We start from the raw sequence: 25,995 nt of genomic DNA, 5'->3' as shown, positions 1-25,995 counted from the left end.
TTACACACTCAGTAGCCACCTAACACGCTTCAGTCTTTAATCGAACACAGAACTTTTTCACTCACTGATACACACACACACACACACACAGTTGGACTTCAATCTCTCAGCTGATCCTGTAGCGTCAGTGATTGCTGGAAGGTCCTGGAAAGAGCTGATTGCACAGGTGGGAGCTTTCGTGGAAACTATCCAGGGCCTATGGCTTCTGCTCATCACAAGCGAGGATGAATTGCTGGAAGTGAAAACTTTATTCTACCTGTTCATATCATCCGTCATCATTTACACCTGCCCACGCAGGCACACAGACTCTCTCTCTCTCTCTCTCCTTGAATCGAAGCCCAGTCACGGCTGCTTTAAGTTTATTGCAGAGTGTCGACAAACGTCTTTGATCTCTAATGCGCAGTGTGCTACATTAATTATGCATCCTCCCGCCAGCCCAATCGCAGCGAGCACCTTCAAACGCTGCGCTGTGTTTTCACAGGCCGCTGGGATGGCTTCAGGACCTTCTGTGAGCAAATGTGTGTGTGTGTGTGTGTATGCGTACATTTCCACGTCCACACCCCGAGTGCCACCCGAGAAAACTTCAGCTCTGCTAAAAAAAAATGTCTGGTTAGAGTTTCCCACAGATTACTGGTGAATTACAGAAAGTGTTCGTGCATTGGTACCACGGTCTCCCTTGTCACGGATATTGTGCGGCTGAGCTGCGTATGTGTGCTGCAGAAAGGCAAGGGGGGAGTTGTGGGAGGTGTCATGGCTCCCATGATGCACTGATGTCGTCTCTCTCAGGTGTGTAAGGCATGGTAATGTGTTCAGGGTTGTTGTTTTGTGGTTGTTTGGATGTAATGCAATGTTCCATCGTGTTGTTTTACATGGTCCCATGCCTCCAGTGTCCACATACTGCAACCCAAATGCGGTTAAACGTGACGTATTAAACCCCTTCTTCACGCATTAACACAGTCCTGAGGTCAAAATACCACAGGGATCAAATAACACAGTGCCCAATCTAAACAACAATGCTCGGAAAGTCCACAAGACTTAAACAAGTCAAGATTTAAACAAGAGCCACACACTATGCATATGCCCTTATTATTATTATATATTTTTTTTTAAATGATTATTATTATGGGCGGCATGGTGGCGCAGCAGGTAGTGTCGCAGTCACACAGCTCCAGGGGCCTGAAGTTTGTGGGTTCGATTCCTGCTCCGGGTGACTGTCTGTGAGGAGTGTGGCGTGTTCTCTCTGTGTCTGCGTGGGTTTCCTCTGGGTGACTGTCTGTGAGGAGTGTGGTGTGTTCTCCCTGTGTCTGCGTGGGTTTCCTCCGGGTGACTGTCTGTGAGGAGTGTGGTGTGTTCTCCCTGTGTCTGCGTGAGTTTCCTCCGGGTGCTCCGGTTTCCTCCCACAGTCCAAAAACACACGTTGGTAGGTGGATTGGCGACTCAAAAGTGTCCATAGGTGTGAGTGAATGTGTGAGTGTGTGTTGCCCTGTGAAGGACTGGCGCCCCCTCCAGGGTGTATTCCCGCCTTGCGCCCAATGATTGCAGGTAGGCTCTGGACCCCCGCGACCCTGAACTGGATAAGGGTTACAGATAATGAATGAATGAAGGAATGAATATTATTATTATTTATATATGCTCCCCTTTAAATATTAAATAACCACAATGTGTTAAAATCATAATCAAAATATATATTTCAGTGTTTTCACAGTGTTTGCAACTCATAACTATTGGAAAAATAAAGGACTAAGCAATGAATAATTACTTATAATAATTAATTAAAAATTATAATAGTGCTTTAATCACAATTTACAAAGAAAAATATTTTATTTTTTAAATATATATGTATTAATTATTTAAAAACAAATTGTTTCCTTCTCCTCCACACTCTGTCACTGGCCCACATCCAAAAATACTTTCAGCCAGCTATTTTCACTGATAGCATTTATACAAATGTATACACCAAGCTGTGTACACGTCCGCTGCGTATACAGTACTCTGTGTTGTATACAGTATCCCACCGACACTTGCATGGCGAGCTAATCCAGCAATGTGTGCGAGATGAAGTGTCGTCATGGCCACACCGAGATGACAGTGGTATAATGATGAAGAAATGACCCACTTCTCTCTCTCTCTCTCTTTCTCTGCAGTAACATGCAGGGTGTTATGTAAATGCAGCAGACAGTTGGGGTGTTAAACTAGCCCCAGGGCCTCTTTCAGAAGTTTGATGCACAGGATTTCATTGACTTTCCCACTCTCCTTCCTTTATTTGTTTATGGTGTGCAGCTGGAGCTGATGGAGGCTTGATGTCTGTAGAAGGTTTGTGTCAAATCATGACGCAGTATGTTTTTTCATTCATTTTTATGAGAAATCCGATGCTTGCAGTTTTCATTTGAGGCCACGAGGAAATGAAACAGAGCTTTCTGTATGTGCCTGCACTATTCAGAGTGTAGCTAAGTTTCCACTAGTCATCTGATGCCATTGGCAGTGTGTGTAGTATGATGTGTTATGATACAAATGACAGAATTAAGAGTACATCTAAAAACAGTAGTACACACTTGACTGTTTACTGTCTATGGTTTGCAGCCTTTGATGCTATAATCCTACAATGTATTCGTGTATGGTCATGTAATGCCATTCTAAAATGTCCAAAGGTCACTGGCAGTTGCTCCTCCATCACTCCAGAGCATGTAGTTCCATTTTTTTCATTTCCACTCAGATTATACAAGCTTATGCCCAACTAAAATCACTGGCATAGTCAGTGGTTCCAGATCTCCAAACGTGAAAAAGCCTCAAACGTGACCAAAAGTTGTGCAGTAAAGGCATTAGGTCGGGTGCCCAAGGCTCACTGGTGTGTGAGGGGAGTAAAGGCTCGTTCATCTGATCCCTGTCGCAGAAAGTTGTCAGAGCACATAGCGCCATCAATGAGCCTTGGGCGGCCCGACCCTGTGGCTGGTTCAGCAGTATGTCGGCTCTTGTGTAATAGGTATAGTACCGTCACTGCAGGTTCGTTCGGGCATCTGATCAGGACCTGAAATGGAAAAGCGGAAAAGAAGATGATGATGATGATGTAATTCAAACATTCTCCCGCTTTTTTTTTTATTTTATGGTCGCTGTTGTGTAGTATTTAAAATGACAATTTTCAATTAATTCACCAAAAAAAAACTAAAAAGTAATTTGTTTGAAAATTGCAAGTGAGGGTTTTTTTATATTATTTATTTCAGATTTTCAGATAAATATTTACACTGTTCAGAATATGGTATGCGAACTGAAAATTTACCCGTTGGGTGAAAAAGTCCAGGCACAGCTCTTTCTTGTAAACACTGGAGTCGTTGCTAGGTTACATGTATTTTGCGGTGTGATACCTGAAGAGCTTCAGTCAGAGAGTCATTGTCGTGTAGTATTGGCACTTCTGAAACGTCTCTCAGCCAATCACAGTGCAGGGTCTGAACTAACTGTGGTATAATTGAATATAGTTATTTCAGTGTTAGCAATGGTGTACGTAGCGTATTAAAAATAAAAGTCGATGTTTGCAGTTTTAACCCTATACACTTTTATGAAATTCATTTTCATTCATGTTTTCCTCACCATTTGCAAGCACTCCTGAGTGTTTGGGCAGTGGAGAAATCTCAGGTGTTTGGACACAGCCCTGGCTCTGTAAATAGGTAACAAAGTATGTCATCTCGGTCCGAGCTGACTCAGGCTTTCTCTCTGTGCATCGCTGGCTGAGCCTTGGGGTTTTGGACTGGTGTGGAGACCTCAGAACCATGAAAAGCATGAAAAGAGAGGAGGATGTTGCTCTGTTTCAGGTTTATTAGTAAACTTAAGGTGAATCTGACTACAACCACTAACTTTCCAGGAAAGTAAACACAGATTGAAAGTGCACAGCTCGAGTTACAAAAGAGTTTCTGTGGTAATTCAAACAGAATTACAGAAATGACAACTTACAGACAAGTCAAACTCCAGCCACGGATTTGGTGCAGTGGGACTCTTACTCAAACTTACCATTCCACCTTAAAACATGCAGAGCTTCTGAATGAAAACAAACCAGAGGGAGTTTGTTTTGCTGTGAGAACAGAAGTCTAGCTGCCTTTGATTTTTAGATTTCTTTTTTTTAAATGTAAGATTTCGATTGTTATTTTTAACACTATGCAACAGTTAAAATAAAACGGTAACATAAAATGTTAAAATAAATTACAATTACACTTTAAAACTTATTTGTACACCTAATGAATCCCACCCAGCAGGTGTCATTTCAATGAGATAATGAATGCTATTCGCTTCACCTGTCAGTAGTTTAAATCTTGTGGCTGATCAGTGTATAACATTGGGAGAGTCCTCAAACATCCTGAGTTTCAATTATAACATCCTCCTTCACTCAAGTTTTTGAGTTGAGAACTAGCTGATCGTGTCCTGACTCGTTTCCAATTCATCTGAATATACTTTAAACTTGAGACTCATCATCATCATCATCAAAATTAAGCGACCTCTCGCCGTTTCTCCAACGTGTGTATTAAACGTGTTAAACGTTGATAGACCTCCAGAGAGGGAGGGGTTAACTCTGGAGCCCCCTCCCCCTCCCTCCTCACCGGGTCCTCCTGCAGTAGAGCCGCCAGACTGAGAGAGTGCAACACCGAGAGCGCGAGGCAGAACGCAGTGCGTGTTTATGTCTGTGTGTGTGTTTGTGAGGTACAGAGCTTTCAACAAAACCCAACTGATCGCAAAGTGAGAGAAGAACTAGAAGAAGAAGAAGAAGCACCAGCTGTGTTCCTCAGTCTCGAGGAAAACGCTGCAGCAACGCAGCGGCGCGCGCTCGCGGACAGCTGGCATGAGCTAACTAACACAATCATGGAGACCAAACCTTTCCTGTCATTGGGTGAGTGTTGTTTTTAACCACTGCACTGACTCTGGAACGCTGTTCTTCTGTCTTTCTCGTGCACCGAGACCACCGTGGTGTACTTACTCCTGCTGCTCCTCCCCCCGGGAAGAGAAAGACAAGGTGTGTTGCCGTGTTTCTGTGTTTTAAAGCGCGGTAGAAGCACATGTTGGAGCTCGCGGACTGTTGTGCCGCTCCAGTTTTGATGCAATCCGTGTTTATTTGGCGTTGAAGTCGCGAGCTCGAAGTAAACAGCAAACTTGCGGCGCGCGCGCTCTCCCGGTGGCACGCGCCTGTCATTCACTTACACTTTTCGCGGAGAGTGTGATGAGCAATACAAACAGTCGGTCGTGTTTTGTGTTCGCAGCGTCTGGCATTCCTTATCTTTGTGACGAAAACAGTGTTGCTATGAACTGACTCGATTGATGTGTGCCGCCTGTTGTGTATAAATTAAATAAAATACAAAACACGAACTGTTTCCTACAATTTTACCCATAATAGGATGTAAAAGGAACAAACGAACGGCGGTAAATGTGTGGCTGTAGGCTTTAAAATAAGTCACTTGAGATTCATATTAGTTTTCAATGTGCTCTAAACGGGTTTGTTGTTTTTCGGTCAGGGTTGTGAAATTTTACATACTTTCACCTGGCGGTGGTCGACTGAGGGAGGCGTAATGTATACGTGCCTTGTTTAAAAAACAAAGCCCTCAATATTCGCCAAAGTGTCTATTATCCTTATTATTTCTGTACAGTAAACCGGCGTTAGCCTCTTTAGCCTTGTCCCACAACGGTCAGTCTCGCGCACGGCTTGTTTTGAACCGTTAGGTTTTAAATTTAAACGCCGGGCAATTTCCCGTTGATTTTTGAGACATATATCCGACGTCTCAGTACAGGTGTGCGCTAGGTTACATTTTGTTTTGTTCCGGATGATTTCCAGCGGCTAGAAATTTCTTTGGGAAAAAGTAAAAGTTTTTTGGCCACTTCAGTTTTGTGGGTGTGTATTTTTAAAAGGAGAAGTCGATCATAAGGAACATTTTTTTTACTTATTATTCCTTAAAATGGGTTTTTATATGTACTTTAGTAACAGTAGGGGGTTAGAGTCATGGACACTAAAATAACTTAAATGCTTATACTTATAAACTAAAGGGAATGCCATTGCTGAAGTACATGGAAATATTTTCCAGGTGCAGCTTTGTTTTTAAAATCATATACACAATATATATATATATATATAAAAGTATCTAGTAACTGTGTTGACATAAGTGTTCAGTTTTACAGTAAAGTCTGCTAGAATGAGATGCTCTAGAGCAGCCACACATGAGTCAAAGGTCACCAAGTCTAATGCAAAGCAACAGCTATATCAGTGTAAAATTCCCCTGCATTTGCCTATGAGCCGATGGAACTGCATACTCTGCAGTGATTGAACTCCATCTAGTAATTATTCAAATAAAATGGTGTGTCATTTGTGAACCAGAATATTATATTTCTGACTGTCATTGTTGTGGCTGAAAGCAATCAAATCCTAAGGCAATGTTAATCAATTATTTCCTAAAAGGACGGACACTTGTGCAAAGAGGGAACACATTTTATAGTCTTTTTACACCTATTATGTTAGATAGAAATTTTGCAATTTCAGTTCTGAACATTGCATGTTTATTTACTCAGAAATTAACCCATTCCTTATAATTTAACATTAAAATCTCACTCTTCTAAACTTGTGATGTAATAAATACATAGCCGTGAATAAGGGATCACTGCTTTATAACATCCTAAAAAGAATGGAAATAAAGCATTGACATTATTTGTTGTTATGAATGCACAGTCAGTTGTCCTTTGAGAGATGCAGCAGGTACCTTTTACTGCTTGCCATTTACCATTTGCCATTCAGGCCCCAAATTTTTCTTTATGGCACCCTCACAGTCTAAGGTGGTCTTTGAAGCAAAAATATGCCTGCTTTAGACCACTCAGCACTGTAATGAGTGTAACCCAATACTTATGCAGATCCCTACCAATGAGCTCATGATCTGGGGGTCATAAACAGTTGAATTTGGGCTCTCTCGCGCCGGTGTGGTTTATGTGGGCGCCGTGTCTGTGCCGCATGGTTTAAGCCCAGTGAGAAGCCCAAGGCTGTAGGCTCTAGTGTTATTGTGTCTGCAGGTCTTTGATGATGGGTTCATGTTACACCTTGACACTCATCATCACCCCGTCACTGCGCCAAGATGAGAGGCAGCAGGCATGCACATCTCCACACAGCTTTCTCCCCTTTCACACACACACACACACACACACTTTCAGCAGCTTTTCACAGTCTTGCTGAAGTGCAACAGCAGGGCTGTGAAATACAGAGTACTGTACTGGATATTAATTATTGACAGATAAAACTATCCTGCAGTTTGATTAGTTCAGTACCTGCTGCTGCTTCTCACGTAAATTCTAATGGCATGTGAATGCCTCATATATTGTGTGCATTCAAATATTTTACTCTCTGTTCATTAAGGGCCTTGTTACATTTTCTATCCCTGTGATTTGTCAAATATGTCCGTTCATGTCTTTTAATATATATATATATATAAAACAATTGTACTGCTATATTTTGTGATTACAATATTATTTATGGTATATTTTAAGCACATGAGTGAACCCTTGTGGTGACGTGGTCTGCGTAGTTTTTTATTTAATATAATATAATATTAAACTTAATAACAATGTCCTGGCTCAGAATTACAGCAGATCTGCCGTGTGTTTACAGTGAAACAGAACAGTAGAAAGTGGTCTGAAGTGCAGACTTGAACGTGTTGACACTGAAACTGAATGTAAAGGTAGGATAATTGGAAATGACATTTTCGGTGTAATTACACATAGTTACATTTCAATTGTATAATCACGACAAACGTTGACAGTGTATTGCAGTAGGGGAATGTTTTAGGAACGCCAAATATGGGCTGTATAAATACAGGCACTGTTTTCTTTGATTTGGCATGGCTAATTTTAATAGTTAGGTTTAGGGGTAGTTATAGTTATATAACACATATTAAGGGTCATGGAGTGGTTTTTGCCAGTGCCCGGTCCTCGGAGAACCTTTAACACTCCGGAACCAAGCGATCAAGATCTGAATACCCAGTACAGATGTGCTCACAAACCTGAGAACTTAGTAGATGTATGTAAATTACACAATGGACAAGGCTGACATTTCACCTGTATGTCACTGACTTATTTATGTACGTTATGTGTTTACAGTTAGTGCACAGTGTATGGGGGGTGTATGATAAAATATATTAATATCTGCTTTGAAAAACTGGGCAAATTTGACAGATTAATGCATTCAGAAAGATAGTTAGTGATGTAATTGTACTACATTACCAACCCTTTACTCATATGATACATATATATATATATGACATGGTGGTAGACGTGTTGTTAAATTTAAGCATGTTTCCTTTCCATGACGTTGCGATGAAAAATACCAGCACATAACATTCATGACACTCTCCAGACCTTTTCCTGTGGCGATAGAAAGCAGTTACAAACCTGCTGTTGTCCTCTGGATCATTAACCTGCTGTTTTCATGATTATTTATTCTCCATTAGCGCATTAAAATTTAACAAGTGTAGCAGAGGCAGTAATCAAGCGGCCACTTCAGGCCTGACTGTCTGTGAATGAGCCGGAGTGGACTTTTATGAGTTGATTAAATTGGATGGGATTTGTAATTTGCATGTGTTTACTCAGTCTTTTATGTAGAGCATTATTATGCAGCGGAGAGCACTTCACAGTGAAAGAACGAGCGAAAATGACACTGAACATGAGAGAGGCAAACCGCACTGAGGACGTGGGGGTGGGGGCAAGATCGGTGAATAATTTTAGAAAGAAATAAAATGGGGCTGGCGTGAAAGTCTAAATATATGTTGAGTGTAGTAAGGAAGTGTTTGGAAAGCATTAGCTCCTTATCTATGACTTGAATTGCCGCAGATTAAAGCAGAGTTCGGCAGAGAGCTGATTTCTTTCCGCGAGTGTGATGTACGTCTAGGTGCGGCCTGTGGGAGTTTTCAACTGTTGCATCAGCCTGCTGCAGTGGCTTACGAACATCAGACAGACTATGATTTATTTAGTTCAGTGACTAAAGTTAGTGCATGCTTTTTTTTTGTTGTTGTCATTGTTGCTGTTCTTGTAGTGGGTGTCTTTTTCTGATAAGGTCGCTATTTTGAATGTGAGAGTAAAGTACTTGGTCCAGATTCCACATTCGCTATAAAGTGATTCATAGAGTTTCATTACACAACAGCAAGGGTGTGGGGACTGCAGACTTATTCTGAGATTTTCCTCGGTGTCATTTGGTATTAAAACAAGCTGATTTCTGATACCGAGGACGCATCTTACTTGGAATTGTCCTGCCTCATCATCGGAGTCTGTCCAATCACAGAGCCCGTGTTTATACGAGAGTGTAAAGATTAGGTTAAACAGAGCACAACAAGCTCCAGACTTGATCATTATGATGCGGTCCCGTCATCCAGGGGCTGAGACAAAAAGGTCTTTTGGGACACTTGTGATTGGTGGATTACCGTGTCTGTCAGTGGACTACTTTCTTAATTCTCCGTCCTCCTTGATTCCCATGACAACGGTAAGCCCGGAAACCATGCCACTCGCCTGCTAACCTCAATGCTGTTTAACGGCCTCTTGTTACAAACATAAAATATGAGATTTTGAGATTACAGTGGTGATATTTGAGAATGTAAAGTCACTGGAGTTTCCGAGGGCATCTCATTCCGCTTGTGCATCCACAGGGACCTGCTTCTCACTGAAAGGCACAGTGAAGCAAATTGGTAAAAAATTGGTACCGGCACAGTATTGTCACTAAAGGTACAAACCGTCTAAATGTTTAACCTTTAAAGGTACATCAGTGGCGTTAGAGTCCAGTTGTGTTCCCTAAATGTACATTACGTTTTCTTCTCTAGAAGATTTCATTACAGAAGTCCTGGAGGTTAAATTAGGCGTTTGAAATCATCACAACTTGAAAAATCTATAGATCCATTAGAATATGGTACAGTTATGTTCCCTGATTAAAGGTATTGTGCATGTACCACCACAGTGACATTGTTCTGACAGTGTAGAAAATTCAACAATAAAGAGGAAATCCACAGTTTTCCTGTAATTAAAAACTGACCTCAGATTATTATCAGAAAACCCCACTGTAATTCCAAAGATCACGCTTTTCTTATCCCGTTATTCCCTGGGTTTTTACCGTAGGAATCCAAGTCTTAAGTAAAACTACAAAAATAATGCAACATCAATCTTAAAAACATTCATTCATTCATTCATTGTCTGTAACCCTTATCCAGTTCAGAGCCTACCTGGAATCATTGGGCGCAAGGCGGGAATACACCCTGGAGGGGGCGCCAGTCCTTCACAGGGCAACACAGACACATTCACACCTACGGACACTTTTGAGTCGCCAATCCACCTACCAACGTGTGTTTTTTGAACTGTGGGAGGAAACCGGAGCACCCGGAGGAAACCCACACAGTCACAGGGAGAACACACCACACTCCTCACAGACAGTCACCTGGAGGAAACCCACACAGACACAGGGAGAACACACCACACTCCTCACAGACAGTCACCCGGAGGAAACCCACGCAGACACAGGGAAAACACACCACACTCCTCACAGACAGTCACCCGGCGGAAACCCACGCAGACACAGGGAGAACACATCACACTCCTCACAGACAGTCACCCGAAGGAAACCCATGCAGACGCAGAGAGAACACACCACACTCCTCACAGACAGTCACCCGGAGCGGAAACCCACGCAGACACAGGGAGAACACACCACACTCCTCACAGACAGTCACCCGGAGGAAACCCACACAGACACAGGGAGAACACACCACACTCCTCACAGACAGTCACCCGGAGCCTACAACCTCCAGGTCCCTGGAGCTGTGTGACTGCGACACTACCTGCTGCACCACCATGCCGCCCCTGTTAAAAACATGAAAAAAAAATTCGGGGCATTTCTGGGATGGTTCTGAATAAAGTTAGTCTGAAGCCCTGGTAAATTTAAAGAGAATGAGAACGGAGAGGAAAGTTTCTGTCTTTCTAACAACTGTGGAAAATGAACTGACAGTAAATATTGGTTTTGTCCAGTGTTTTTGGACAGCGAGAAAGACTTGGACAGCGCTGAGCTGCGGGAGGTGATTCTCCTCCACCTCTCGATGAAGTTCATGGTCTTTGATGAGAGGCTGACATTCATCGTTGGGGGGGTTGCATTCCTGTGTTGGCTGTAATTCAGGAACAAAGGTAGAGCTGGTTTGGAGGAGGGGTGGGGGTGGATTTAACAAGGCTGGGTTTGGGGGCTGTTTGGCTCAGAACCACTAAAACCGTACACGTTTTACAGCCGGACAGTTTTGGCTTCTTCTGCTGGTTTGATCTCCCCCTTTGGTGAGGGTCTGCAGCTGTCTTTATTTTTTTTAGAAGAAGAAGTTTTATAGGGAAAGCTAATGGCTCAAAGGGATGGTGCTTTGTCTCTGTCTCGCTCTCGTCTTTTTGGTTTCAGTTTCAAATTCTCCCTGACTCAGCTCAAACTGTGCAATTGTATTTTATTTTTAGTACATTTAATTTCCCTCCACCTCATTTGAAGTGATAAACAAAAGCAGCAAATGATGTCACAGTGTGTTATGTTTAGACTAATTTCAGACCTGTTATAGAACCACAACAACAACCAGCACATGGTGTCTGCATAAATAGCTTAGTTACAAGTAGCTGTTTAGATGTTTGTCCTTTCAAGATCTATTTTGTTGATGCTGCTTTTTGGATTACAAACAGTAAATGTTATTTTAACACGTATATTTTTCATTTGTTTTAAAGTTGGCTCGTTTTTTTTTTTTTTTTTTTTTGTGGTGCATGTTTGTAAACGTGGGCGGCTGACTGTCTGTGAGGAGTGTGCTGTGTTCTCCCTGTGTCTGCGTGGGTTTCCTCCGGGTGACTGTCTGTGAGGAGTGTGGTGTGTTCTCCCTGTGTCTGCGTGGGTTTCCTCCGGGTGACTGTCTGTGAGGAGCGTGGTGTGTTCTCCCTGTGTCTGCGTGGGTTTCCTCCGGGTGACTGTCTGTGAGGAGTGTGCTGTGTTCTCCCTGTGTCTGCGTGGGTTTCCTCCGGGTGACTGTCTGTGAGGAGCGTGGTGTGTTCTCCCTGTGTCTGCGTGGGTTTCCTCCGGGTGACTGTCTGTGAGGAGCGTGGTGTGTTCTCCCTGTGTCTGCGTGGGTTTCCTCCGGGTGACTGTCTGTGAGGAGTGTGGTGTGTTCTCCCTGTGTCTGCGTGGGTTTCCTCCGGGTGACTGTCTGTGAGGAGTGTGGTGTGTTCTCTCTGTGTCTGCGTGGGTTTCCTCCCACAGTCCAAAAACACATATTGGTAGGTTGATTGGTGACTCAAAAGTGACCCTAGGTGTGTGTGTGTGTGTGTGTGTCTGTGTTGCCCTGTGAAGGACTGGCGCCCCCTCCAGGGTGTATTCCTGCCTTGCGCCCAGTTATTCCAGGTAGGCTCTGGACCCACCGTGACCCTGAACTGGAAAAGCGCTTACAGATAATGAATGGATGGATGGATGTTTGTAAATGTCACAAAATGAATTTAAACATTTTCTCACTTTTCACTGCATTTGTTCATTCATTTGTGGCTCTGGAGACTAACCTCCAACAAATTGTGAAACACTGTTTTGTGGCATGCCTCAGTCTGAAAATGTCGGCTTAAATGAGCCATTCTGATATTGTGCTGCTTTTACGTAGTGTGCAGAGACTTTAGAATCGTCCCACCTCCTCGTCTGAGTCTCTCCAATCACAGCGCTGGACTCATGGGCCAGTTTAAACAGAGCAAAACAGACACAATGAGCACGGAGTCATAAGAGTAGGAAATCAGAGCTGTTTCTAACTCCTGGACTTTCACACTGAACTGAGTTGTGGCTTGTTTTTATTTAAAGGAACAGGCGCTGACAGGGGAGAACACTACTGTGGTGTTTGATCCTAGTGGTATTTTGATCAAAGCAGGTCACAGACATTTCATTAAGACTATTTACTTGTATAAAAGAGGTAGAGTATGTTGAGAAATGAGAATGTGAATGAGAGAGAAAGCCGTAGATAAACGGACAGAACCATATCAGGGTCAATTTGTTTACAGCGGTGTCAGATCAGAGTGAGATATGACACATCTGTGAATGTTCCAGAGTTCCGAGTCACCTGCTGAGCTCATGAACAGCAGAGAAATCATGCCTTGCGTCATGCTAAACAGAGCCCCAGGAACACTCCCAAATGGAGCATGTTCCTGTTTTACTTCCTATTAACTATTTATACAACACACTGTAAATGATCACATCCAGTGCCACTGCACGATAACACTTTATTTGAGGCTCTGAGCTCTTTCTGGAGGGTTATCATCCTCAGCAGATGGGGTAAAAGCTATTCTCAAGCCAATTCACATGTTGTTGGAAACACGCCCCACGGTGAACAGGAGCTGGTCCGGTTCCTCATTGGTGGAAAAGCGCTTTGTTAGAAGAAGGCGAGCAGGTGCGTGCATTTTGATGCTCAGGATGGTGTTCGTTTAGGAAACCCAAGGTCCTGGTCCTAGTTCAATCCACACACCAACATGTGATTTTATTTATTTATTTATTTATTTTTTATTGTGAGAGGAAACACACTCAGACACAGGGAGAACAAACCTGATCCCAAATCTCCTCGCAGAGAGTGACCCGAGGCCTGGATTGAGCCCACAACTCCAGGACCCTGAAACCCTGTGTCAGTGACACTGTATCTCTAAGATTTTTTCCTTTAAAGCACTGTCCACTTCGATATTTGTCGACATGAAGGGTCCTGACGTTCTGAGTGATTCTTATACAGGAGGGAAAGCACATACGTTACCTCTGCGCCCTGACGCTGGGTTATTTTTGTGTGCGTGATGGAGGAGGACGTAGCTGCATGTCATAGCTGTCGTGTGCATTGGAGGTTTGTTAATAATTTGTGTGTTCATGGCCCCACTGGACTGAGGGGGAGAGCTTTATCTATACGGAGAGTAGAGGACTCTGTACCTCAGCCCTTGACCTCTGATCTCCACATGCTTTATCTGCTCTGAGTTTTACTTCTGCCTCAGAAGCTGTGGGCTGAGTCTCAGTCAAACTACAGATATGATAAATATCCTTTGATTACTACAATACCCTGCCCTCTCTACATAGAAACAGATCAGTCATTATCACTGATGCGCTTGTGAGCCAGTTCTTTAAATCCAGAGTAGAGCATTGAATAATTTGTTGCCAAGTCATAGTCAATAATGCGGCTGTAGAAGTCTAGAGAGGATGGTGTTAAATGATTTAAAGTACGGCAGTGTAGCTACCACTACAACCTGCTCAGATCCACCTGGTCTTGAGCTGACGGTGATGGTAGAATACAGCCCCATCCCACCTCATATTTCCCCCCCTACCCCTTGTTTTTGAGTGTCACCTGGGGTAGTGTAGTATTTAAAATCTATGAAATGGGACAAACGTTCATGAGCCTGATATGTAATCAGTAGCTCTGCCAGTCTGCAGTTACATCAGATGAGCACTGCGGAGCTGCAACACTAGACACTAAAAACAGCTACAGAATAATTGTGATGCTCCACTGACCTGTAAACAGGGAGAATAGAGCCACTGTCATTGCTACCCAAGGCTCAGCACTGCAGAAACTGCACTATGTAAATTTTAGAGGAGGGTAGGGAACCCCTCTCTTGATTTCAGGACAGTGTTGTAAGAGTGAATTACACTCTCCAACTGTAGGGGGAGCCCAGGAGTAAAATTCAAAATCTTAGCTAGCGTTCCTTTAAATTTAGGGTGCCATATGCCTTCAGAAACACCTCTAACTCTTCCATGCCATGACCCTGAATTCAGCTTCTTAGTCTGCATTTTGTTCTTTGAAACTTACAGTTCCACCTTAAAAGCTACAGTAATGCTAGGTGCCAGAATGTAATTTCTTCATCATTTAAAGGTAGAACTGGAAATTTACTAGCTAGCCCCTTATGATGTAAAGGGACATAAGGCTTGAAATTACATTAAACAATAGGGTAAAACAATAGAGCAGGCCTCGAACATTCGACTATTCGTCCGTATTCAGCCTCGTCAACATAAAAGTCCAGAATGGAGCCAAAACAGTCCCAACACGCTACAACAAAGGAGTGTGGCGAAGTTACAGTTCGTTTTTTCAGCTTGAAATCTCGAATTACGCTGGACCCAAAAACTGGTTAACTCATCTATACGCTGGGTCCTTAGTGGCACAAGTTAGCGAGCGGGCCGCAGCTCAGCCTCTGGGTTTTAATGAGGGCGTTGGACGCAGGTATTCTGAACCACACCCCACTGTGGAATATTCAGATATTGGCTCAATATTGTGGCTGAAACTCGGAAGCCCTTGTTTGTAAAGGGGAAAATAATGACATAGATTATTTGTAACACTCTGTATGGAGTGTGCCACTGAAAAATCTCTATTCCAAGGGCTAGATAGCCCTAACACTTCACCCTGCTTCTCTGTCCTAAAAAGAGTGAGCCACACTACCCCTTGACAAAATGGAGGGATGGGGCTTAGATGTAGGGGCAAGGGGTGAACTGTCATTCACTCTATACACTTCCATTTTTTTAGCTAAAAACACTAGTTAAATAGATCAATGGTTTATAAAGCCTACACAAAGGTGTATAAAGCCTACCACCAGTGGCTCTACATTCTCAGAAATAATTAAGCCCCATACAGTACCTCTGGGTTGAGTTGGAGTGGCAAGTGTGATCCTCTCACGACCGAAGGCCATCATATCCTCACAGCAGTATTCCAGCATCTAGTGTAAGTCTTTCTCAGAAGTGTGGAGAGATGTGGGGCTGTCGGTTGTGTAGTGTATTCCAGCTTCTGCAGAGAGAAACTGAAGAAGTAAACTTTGTACACCAAACAGGTCCTGGCTAATCGACCACATTTGAGGAATGACAGGTCTACTGTCACTGATTAATCGGAGCTGTGTGATGGAGAAGCCCCTGGCTGGTACAGGGGTCAACACTGACTTCACAATTTCTTTATTTTGCTGGTGGCAAATCTCGAAGCTCCGGTCTAGATACCACTGTGTCTGACACCTCAGAAGGTGCCAGGCAGAGAAATGTAGTGTTCAGGTCACTTTAGCTACAAACAGCTGCTGCTTGCCCTCCTCAGCCACTTGTGCACCACAAAATACATTCATTCATTCATTCTTTCATGTAAATGCTTTATCCTGTTCACGGTTGCGGTGGGTCCCTCAACTATGGGGAATCATTGGGTACGATGCAGGGACACCCCCTGGATGGGGCACTAGTCCATCACAAGACATCACTCACGCACCCCTATGGATGCTATTTGAATAGTCAGTCCACTTACCAGCATGTGTTTTTGGACAGTGACGCAAAACCTGAGAGCCCGGAGGAAACCCACACAGACACAGGGAGAACACACCAAACTCCTCCCAGAACCCCTTGGGCTGTGTGAGACAGGAAGGCAATGCAGTGCATGCTCTTCCTTTTTCTGAGTGGAGTGAGAAAGAGAGTTTGCGCTTTTAGAGAGAGAGAGTGTCTCAGTGTGGGCTGTAGTGGGAAATGTGTGTGTGTGTGTGTGTGTGTGTGTGTGTACTATTGGGAGAGATATGCTAAATTCAGTTTGAATGTTTGGGAAGAAGAAACTTGTTTCTGTCGGAGCAATCAACATAGCACGGGGTAACTGGCTGTGTCTGTCAGTGTCTGTGTGTGCGCGCTCGTTTTTCTGCATTTTCAGGACAAAAATGTCCTCACTTTATCGCATGAGCAGGGGAAAAAAGAGGAGCACTCCCTACCTGCAGTAGAGTCCTGACATTGTCAGCCTCTATCTGGTTCCTCAGGATACAATGAACAATAAGTAGAATTAATTGTTTTACAGTTTAGCCTTACCCAGTTTACTTTACGCTTAAGTGGTGCATATGTGCCCTACACACAGTGGCTGGAGGACCCTCTTCAGACAATGAAAGCCCTTAGATGAAAGCCCTTTTATGTCTCAGGAGATTATTGTGAGGATATTAAATATAATATAATCCACATAAGTAAGAGGAAAGTAAAAGTGAAACCATAGGAGTTACCCAAACTGGAGTTTAAAAAAAAGGAAAGAAGCAATGAGATGCCAAACTGAGAAAAGGAAACTGGAAGTAAATAAAGAAAAACTGTTCTCAAAACAATGAACTGACCACCGCAGTCCCCCGAACTCAGCATCACTGAACGTGTTGGAATTTCTTAAAGCTCGTGCGCGTTCTCGGAAAGCTTACGTTACAGAGACGTGGCACGACCACTGGTAAAAAAAAGGGGAAAAAAATGTCTGGTAACATGTCGCAAAATAAAAAAAACACCCTCTCATCAGCAACTCCTCTACTGTCGCCATGTTTGTTGGTGTCGTCAGAAACGTTTGACCCTGAGCTGCCCTCTAGTGGATCTGTTGCCTGACATTCACGCCAATGTACAGGACGCATGTATGTGGGCTGTGACGATTACAACGTTTAAAACGATCTATTCATTGGTGTATGTTAAGAGAGAATAAACAAGGTGTTTGAGTGTTTATTCACAACTGAATTGTTCATGTTGAGCTTCTTAGGCCGGGAGCCCTACAAAAAAAAGAAAAAAAAAAAAGAAGGGGGTCTCCATCCCTGTGTTGGTAGGATTTCAGCCTCGCCCCATCGATATCCAATGTGCTTCTCAGCATAGGCATCTCTCAGCTGATGTGACAGATCTGGGCAGTTTACATTCTCCTCTGACATGTTAAACTCAGTGGAGTTGAATCGGTAGCAGTTAGAAGGAAGTCACCCTCCCGAGGCTGGGAGAATTGTGTGAGATCTGGGGAGATACACTACTGGAGATGAATTATCATGGGGAGGACAGTGGGCATATACCTGGGGGTGGAGAAAAATTGTCTTGTAATTTTCTGGTAATTATAATATATATTTAGTCTGAAAATAACCACGCACTTAATGGATGTTTTTATTTTATTTTAAATAAATGTAAGTCGACCTCTGACTTTGAGAAATAGAGACAGACATTAAAAATATAAACTCCAAGTCCTTCCATTGTATAAAAACAAGTGTGTGAGTGTGAGCGTAGTGGGGCTCTGTCCACTAATGCAGCAGCTTACACAGAAGAGGTTAAACCAACGTGGCAGATTAAGGGCCCTGATTGCAATTATGATAGCCCAGATCTGTTACAGCAACCAAAATATGATTCCCGAATTAAGATAAGATGGGTGGATTTGCATGGGAATATAACAGAGGCTCAGATAAGGCAAGAACATGTTTTTTTTTTCTTGCAGAACCGGGTTTTCTTTTACTATTGTGACCAATCTCTCTTCACTCTGCTCTTTTTCCCTCCATCGAGCTCAGGGCTCAGAAGAGTGATTTACAGTCAGTTGATGCCTGCAGGTCTAGGATTGTTTCTTCTACTGGGCCTCTCTTCACCAGCCCTCTGTTTCCTCAGTTTCACCTGCACCCACATCCATCACGACTCAGAGTCTCAGCACATCGAATCTCAGGAGTGATCCAGAAACAACTCAGTGTGACTGTGCAACATTTATTAAGAAGGAAAAAAGTTTCTTATGAAGAAAATAAAGTAATACTGATAAGTAAAGACTGATACGTATTTATCAATTATTTATAAAGCTCCAAACTTCACACACACACTTTTTAAATATATATTTTACTTGTATCTGTAGGCCCCCTCATGGCCAACCTGCCTGGCACTGGACTCAATCTGCTGATAGAGGAGTCACGGCATGGGCACATTCACTCTGTGCAGAGCGCAACAAATCAGAGTAGGATAAAAGCTTTCTAGGTGTCATATCACTTTATATAAGCTGCCCTACACTGTGTGTGAAAATGTCATGATGAATGGACCAATAGAAGTGCTCCAAATTTACTTGGAATGAAATCTTTTTACATTGATTTCCCTTGAAAGTTGAGAAGATCTTTTCTTATTGTAAAGTTACTATTTATGAGATGCATGCATTTCTTTGGACAGAGATGATATGTAAATGTAAATGTAAGTACACTAAGATTTGTTTTGGTTATTGTTGTATATTCCTGAATAACCAGGCTCTCCCTCCTGGATTCACTCTCCACTCCCGGAGCCTTCTGTCCAGCGCTGTACTCCAGGCTCAGACCCCCCTCACCCCCACACACACACCACTCCACCCACCCTGTCAGATCCCAGCAGGAAGCGAGTGCGACTCTTATCACCCGCCGAGTGTGAGGGCTACTGCTCATCGTCAAGTGGCTGTTGAGCTGGCTCTCTGCAGCTGAGAGTCTTTTAAATCTCCGGGGGCGTGAGTGCCACTCACTGCCCGTGTGTGTGTGTGTTTTCTACTGAATCGCTCGAGTAATTTAGGAGCACTTGCAGCATCAGGAGGCAGTTGTGGTTTGGCTGTTGTCCCTGGATATTTGTTTAGACTCCCAGCACAGCCTTTCTTCTTCTTCCATTCAAAGTGAAAAGCCGAGTGTTTGATCGGCCGTTCTCTGGCCCGACTCAGCTCCCGTCCCGTGTTCAGCAGAAAGAAGAAAAGCCGCGGGCAGCTGAGAAATGCGCTGGCGGCTGGCGGGCGGGTGCTGGCAGGGTTTTTTTTTTTTTTTTTAGCAGTGTGTTTTGCGCTGCATACCACAGAGCTCACATTCCAACGCCTGCAGAAACACAGAAACTGCCTCCACAAGTTCAAGTGTCACATTTAGGACGCTTACTTCTGTTTCAGCCTGCAACACGGAACAGGAGACGGCCACAAATTATACGGCCCAGAGAGAGCGCGCGTGTGTGTGTGTGTGTGTGTGTGTGTGTGTGTGTGTGTGTGTTCTGTAGGTGAGATTTGTGCCTGTGCCCAGTGACAGATGACATTGTTGGTGTCAGTAAAAATTAATTCATTACCTTTTAAAAGGAAAAGCAAACCGTTCATTTCTGATTTATAGATTTATTTAATGCATGACAAAACAAGACACTAATATTTGTATATGCAAAGATTGAAACTTATAACCACGTTGGCTGATGTGATTTTAATGTAAATAATTTTTAGTTATTATGAAACAGATATTAATGTATGGTTTTGGAAGCATAACTTGCAGAAATAATTATACTTTAGCTACTGTTATTTAAACAACCGCTATTTAATAATAATAATTTAATCGTATGCGTACGTGTGTGTGGGTGGCACAGTGGTGCAGCTGGTATATCACCGCCACACAGCTCCAGGGTCCTGAAGGTTGTGGGTTCAATTCCCGCTCCGGGTAACTGTCTGTGAGGAGTGTGGTGTGTTCTCCCTGTGTCTGCGTGGGCTTCTTCCGGGTGACTGTCTGTGAGGAGTGTGGTGTGTTCTCAAAAAGTGTCTGTAGGTGTGAGTGTGTGTGTTGCCCTGTGAAGGACTGGCGCCCCCTCCAGGGTGTATTCCTGCCTTGTGCCTAATGATTCCAGGTAGGCTCTGGACCCACCGTGACCCTGAACTGGATAAGTGCTTACAGATAATGAATGAATGAATCGTAATCGTGATCAAATTTACAATTAATCGTGATATTGATTGTGCTCATATCGCCCAGCACTATGTGAGGGTGTGAAATTGTCCACGTGTGTGTGTGTGTGTGTGTGACAGAGTGAGTGTGTGATGAACTGGCAACCTGTTAAGGATGTGTTTCTGCCTTGAACCCTTTGATTCTGGGAAGTCTCTGGATCCAACAAGATCTGAAATAGGATGAAGTGGTTACAGTAGATGAATAATGATGATGATGATGATGATAATAATAATAATAATTTTTCTTCCTGTAATTCTTTGATCAATTCTGAATCAGAAGATGGAGCAGCATGTTTTACACTCTCACATTTATTATCAAGCAGTGCTATATGTGAATTAAGACCAAAGATAATAACTGTTATCAAATTTCATAAATGAGTGAATATTTAACAAATTGAGTATTATTATTATTATACAATGAGTGTAAAAGCACATACGATTACTGTGAATCAGAGCCCTTTTAACCCCTTAGTGTGGGGAATGTGTGTGTGTTTCTTGAACAACAGACACTACACACTTGAAACAGCTCCTGACCCTGTGGTCTGGGACGCCCGGGGTTAAAGGTCACGGCATGGTCACAGTGTGTGGGCGCATGGTGAGTGTGAGAGGACAACAGAAGGTCTCACAGCCAAGCGGCTCTTAGCCTGTTCCCCAGGAGAAGGACACTTTCCACCCGGGGCTTCAGTTTCATCAGGGCTCTCGCTTCCTCCTCTCTTCTCTCGCTCTTTCTTTTTCCACCTTCTTTTTTATTTTCCTACAGCAGCCACATTTAAAGCAGAGAGGTGTGAATCCCTTTGAAGCCTTTATAGCCGTAGAGCTAGTGAAGAGAGGTGCAGTGAGGTGCTGGGGGAGGGGGGAAGATGGGGAGAGAGAGAGAGAGAGAGAGAGAGAGAGAGAGAGAGAGAGAGAGAGAGAGAGAGAGAGAGAGAGAGAGAGAGAGAGAGAGAGAGAGAGACTGTGTGTCAAAGGTGGGGATGTGACACGAGGAAAAGTGTGTGTTAGAGAAAGGTGAGAAAAAGAGTGACAGACAGGAAAATGTGAAAGAAGGGGAGAGAAAAATTGGTAGAAGAGAGAGAGAGAGTGGAGAAACTGAGGGAGGAGAGATGACAAGGAAGAAAGAAAGGTTGAAAGGGTGAGAGAGGGAAAGTACAGATGAGAAAATGAGAAGAAATCTGACTGAAAGGAGAAAGAGTGCGCAGAAAGAGAACAATAGAGAGAGAGAGAGAGTGTGTGTGTGTGCTAAAATCCTGAAGCTTGGCACATCTGGACCGCTTCAGCAAAGGTTTCTGAAACATCTGGAGACATTCCCTGGAATTTAAGGGTCCCTCCTTTTGATTTAGGCCTTGTTTCTCCCCCTCTCTCCCTCCTAGAGCTGGTTTTCAAGGTCTTCAAAGCCCCCCGACTCCTTGCTGGAGCGTAAATGAAGGAGAGACCCCCATTACAGCGCAGGCCCAGTCACTCCAGGGTTTTATTATGGGTTAAATTAGGCCCATGTGACCAGCGGCCCTTTGTGCAGAGCCTAATGAAGTGGTAGAGCAAGAGAACACCGGAGTCCTAACACACACACACACACACACCTCACCCGTAAACACAAGAGGAAACAACCCGGGCCTGAGTCTGCCTCTGTCAAACCCTCCCTCCCCATTCAGACACACACTAATCCCGATAGGAATCACTCATTCCTAGTAGAGTGTGAAATGTAATACCTGTCTAATCCTTGAGCGTGAATCATGACTGAGGAAGAAGAAAGGAGGAATTCTCTCTGGTGTAAGATGGAGGCCTGATGAGGAAATCTCCCAGCAGCGCCAAGAGCTTTATCACCGTGCTGGGTACAATTCTCTGCAATCGCTGCCAAGTTTCACATGAACATTGTTTAAATAAAAAAAAACAAAAAAACAATGAAAACATGGAAAGAAAAGATTGTTCTCATTTTTGGAATTGATCTACCTGAGGGGGAAAGCGGGCTCCGAAACTCCGGAATTAGATTGGAATTTTCCTATTTTCCCCCCCATTGTTCGTTTGTCACTTATTCAATAAGTCAGACTTCAGCTCCAATTACATACTGAAATGTATGTGGCATTTTAAAAGATGTAACCATCACTCCCATGTGTCTTTACATTGGCACGGTGTTAAAGAGGACATATAGTAGAAAGGCAACAAAGTGAAAGCGACTAAAAGCCAGCGTGCCTGCTCCTCGCTGTGTGCTGTGCTGTTTGATCTTTGTGGTATTTTGAGCAAAGCATGTCCCAGATGTTTTATTAAGACCCCAGGACTGTGTTCACTTGTGGGAAAGGGGTGCGGTATGTGCCCTTTAAGGTGCATTCACTGTGGGGGAAACTTTGAAATGAAATAGGGTGCTCTGGAACAGCTACACATGAGTCTGGGTCATCAAATGTTGGCTAGAGGGGTATCAGAGTGTGTCACAAACCAAGGCTTTGTCTTTCTCAGTCTCTCGTTTCTCTCTCTCTTTCTGAATGCAGCCAGTTGGTTAATCGTGTCTCCCTCAGTCTGCACACAGAGCTATTTTCTCTGTGTTGCTGTGCAGATGGCCTACATCTTTCTGCCTGGCTGCACGCGGAACAGCAGGGAGAGACCGATGTGTACATCATCATCGTGGCCCGTGTGTGTGTGTGTGTGTGTGTGTGAGAGAGAGAGTGAGTGAGTGTATGGATTGCCTCTTCTCATTCCTGCATTATTTACTCCACTACTCCAGTGTTTCCTGCTCCATACATGATGCCTTTACCGTGCAGTTTCTCACAATATCTGTGTTCCTTGAGAGGCGTATTGGCAGCAACCATACAGTCCATATTACAATACCAGTGTCAGAGTACCCTAGATGCATGATGGTATTGTATCAGCAACATGAGGCAAACCACACTTCACAGTATGGTACAAGTGACAAGATACAATACGCAAAAATCACAATGTCATAAAAAGTAGCAGACATCATGTAAGCATAGTGACACTATATGAGCACTGTGTAATATAAATTTTACAATATATTAATAATATCTGTTATAATATCTGTGTAAAGGTTTAGTAAAGTTTTTTGCCACCTTCTCGGCCGTTATCTGTTGTGAAGGACTAGAAGATAAAGTCGTTGAGGGCTGTTTTTTCGGTGGGAGGGCTGGTCTCAGAACAGTTGTGACAGTATAAAAACTCTAGTAGCTCTGCTGTGTCTGATCCACACTGTGTGACGGTAGTCTGTGAATCCAGTAGCTCCTCCCATCTCTGTTATTTTCACTCTGGATTTCTTATCCAATGTGAAGCCACCATAAACATTGCTGACGTCTTGTGGAAAAATTACATTACCCCAGCTCTCGTGTAAAACTAATCAAATATAATACATGTATTTGGTATTGTGATGCGTACATCATGATGCAATATGTACCCGTGTAAAGATACAGTACTCACAGTAGCTTCAGATAAAACCAGACATGATATAAGCCCCACAATACAATATGAATATCACAGTTCATTATAACTGTCATAGTACATATACCAAGACATCACAATTTGTCACATATTATATACAGTACCAGCATCGTTATTCAATACATAGTTCATAATATAATAATAAACAAACTCATTATAGTGTACAAGACAAAAGTCTCATGATACAAGCCCTACAATGTGACAATGAGCAATATTTAACAAATGTCATAGTCCCAATTGGATATAAGCTTCATATCATGAGTGTCATTTTACTCACATCACAATATTGAAGCTTGACTATTAATATTGATATAATATTGTATGAAGTGTCATGATATAAAAATTCATTCATTCATTATCTGTAAGCGCTTATCCAGTTCAGGGTCGCGGTGGGTCCAGAGCCTACCTGGAATCATTGGGCGCAAGGCGGGAACACACCCTGGAGGGGGCGCCAGTCCTTCACAGGACAACACACACACACACACATTCACTCAGACACTTGGACACTTTTGAGTCGAAAGTCCACCTACCAATGTGTGATTTTGGACCGTGGAGGAAACCGGAGCACCAGGAGGAAACCCACGCAGTCACAGGGAAAACATGCCACACTCCTCACAGACAGTCACCCGGAGTGGGAATCGAACCCACAACCTTCAGGTCCCTGGAGCTGTGTGACTGAATATCGTTATCAACAAAATACCCTGGAATATTGTGATATTGTTTTAGGGCCATATCGCCCACCCCTAATATATGATTCCACTATCACATTGCTGTACAACATGCACCAGACATACGGCACAACTAAAGCTTTCTTTGTTTGTGTGATGGCTTAATAACTTGAAAATGTTCCAAATGATGCCTAGACGCATAAGCCATGAGTTGTTATGTTGCTGAAGTATTTTAGCTGTGCGTTTTATTTGTGCAGGTGGCTTATCTTCCCTGCATTCTTCTTAGAAATAAAAACCCTCAAACATCAGCTTAGAACAGATGTGCAGCCTTTAGAGTGTAGATTTGCCATATGCTCATACGATTCTTGTGTGTACAGAAATATGACCCCCACGATCACATTGACTCACATAGCAGTGTACTGATATCTAGAACACAGCTCTGTCCTGCATTAATAGCACACTTCATTGACATGGACATCATCCGTCACAGTGACGAAACGAGGAGTGTGTGGAGGTGATAGACTGGTGACGGGAGAACCTGCCATCTTGCCATTTTCCGTATTCACACATGTATGAGGGTTATAGTTCTATTTCTTTGAGGTGTGACCTTCCAGCAGCCTGTCAGGTCAGCCTGTGCCCCTTGATCCAAATCGCTTTTGCTGCTTTAGCTCAGCTTTTAGTGCAGGCTTCTCTCCCTAAACCGAAATGACATTCTGTCTCTCTCACTTAGTATCTGTTATTAGAGATAAGTTCCCCACTCCTCTAAGGCAGATTTTTTTTTTTTTTGTTCTTCACCAATGATTTGTGTTTTGTGTATTCGCATATTTTAAAATCCGGTCAAATCTAACCTGAAGCGTAGAAGAGTTTCTGAAGACAAGCTAGCTACGTTTTTTTTATTATCCCAATTTAAATTCTGGTGGATATGATAAAATCAGTCAAAATTGTATTGATTAAACCCCCCTCTCTGGGATAAATCAAGTGTTTAATCTTCTTAACATGTCTGTGTGGGGTTGTTGGTACTAGAGGAGATTTATCATGAGTGAAATAAGCAGTGAAAACAACGACTGAGCATTACCGCTTTGAAACTGCAGTGTTTCAAACAGGCAAATGCAGACAATCAGGGTTTCTGATGTCATAAAGCTAAGGAACCAATCCTGTCAACTTGCACAGTGGGCTGGGTGAAGATAGAAGCATGGACTTATCACATAATCACAGCCCTCTATAATTAGTGACTGCAATTTAAGATACACCCACCACATGCGATCAAATCCTCACAGCAATGTTTCAACATGTCCTGTTCAGAGGCTATTACCTGTTCATCCTGTAGAGTCCTATTGGTGGACTTGATGCTGTAGAGGCGGAGCTTTAATGCGAGAGTGATCTTATGTGGGGATTAGTCTTTGGCAGCCGTTCAGTTTGTCGTCTCCTCTGTCGTTGTTTATGAGACTCGTGATATT

General features: G+C 43.2%; 1 protein-coding gene and 1 long non-coding RNA gene across 3 annotated transcripts in view; one reads left to right on the top strand and one right to left on the bottom strand.

The window, feature by feature from the left end:
- Positions 1 to 1,871: 1,871 nt before the first annotated feature.
- Positions 1,872 to 4,107, bottom strand: LOC136668093 (uncharacterized). Its single transcript, XR_010795465.1, has 4 exons — positions 3,943 to 4,107; positions 3,583 to 3,752; positions 3,275 to 3,449; positions 1,872 to 3,025 (listed from the first exon to the last, which is right to left on the bottom strand). It is a non-coding gene; the product is annotated as an uncharacterized lncRNA (long non-coding RNA).
- A 230-nt stretch (positions 4,108 to 4,337) lies between these two features.
- Positions 4,338 to 25,995, top strand: part of rxraa (retinoid X receptor, alpha a) — a 170,586-nt gene continuing 148,928 nt past the window's right edge. For both annotated transcript variants that reach the window (XM_066645342.1, XM_066645341.1), the window contains exon 1: positions 4,338 to 4,870. In XM_066645342.1, the coding sequence (XP_066501439.1) occupies positions 4,843 to 4,870 (28 nt within the window). In that variant the 5' untranslated portion in view covers positions 4,338 to 4,842. The remainder of the gene's footprint in view (positions 4,871 to 25,995) is intronic.

This window comes from Hoplias malabaricus, chromosome 15, assembly GCF_029633855.1.
Source record: "Hoplias malabaricus isolate fHopMal1 chromosome 15, fHopMal1.hap1, whole genome shotgun sequence".
NCBI lineage: Eukaryota > Metazoa > Chordata > Actinopteri > Characiformes > Erythrinidae > Hoplias > Hoplias malabaricus.
Note: the sequence above shows the minus strand (reverse complement) of the source record. Positions and strands in the feature narration are given on the sequence as shown.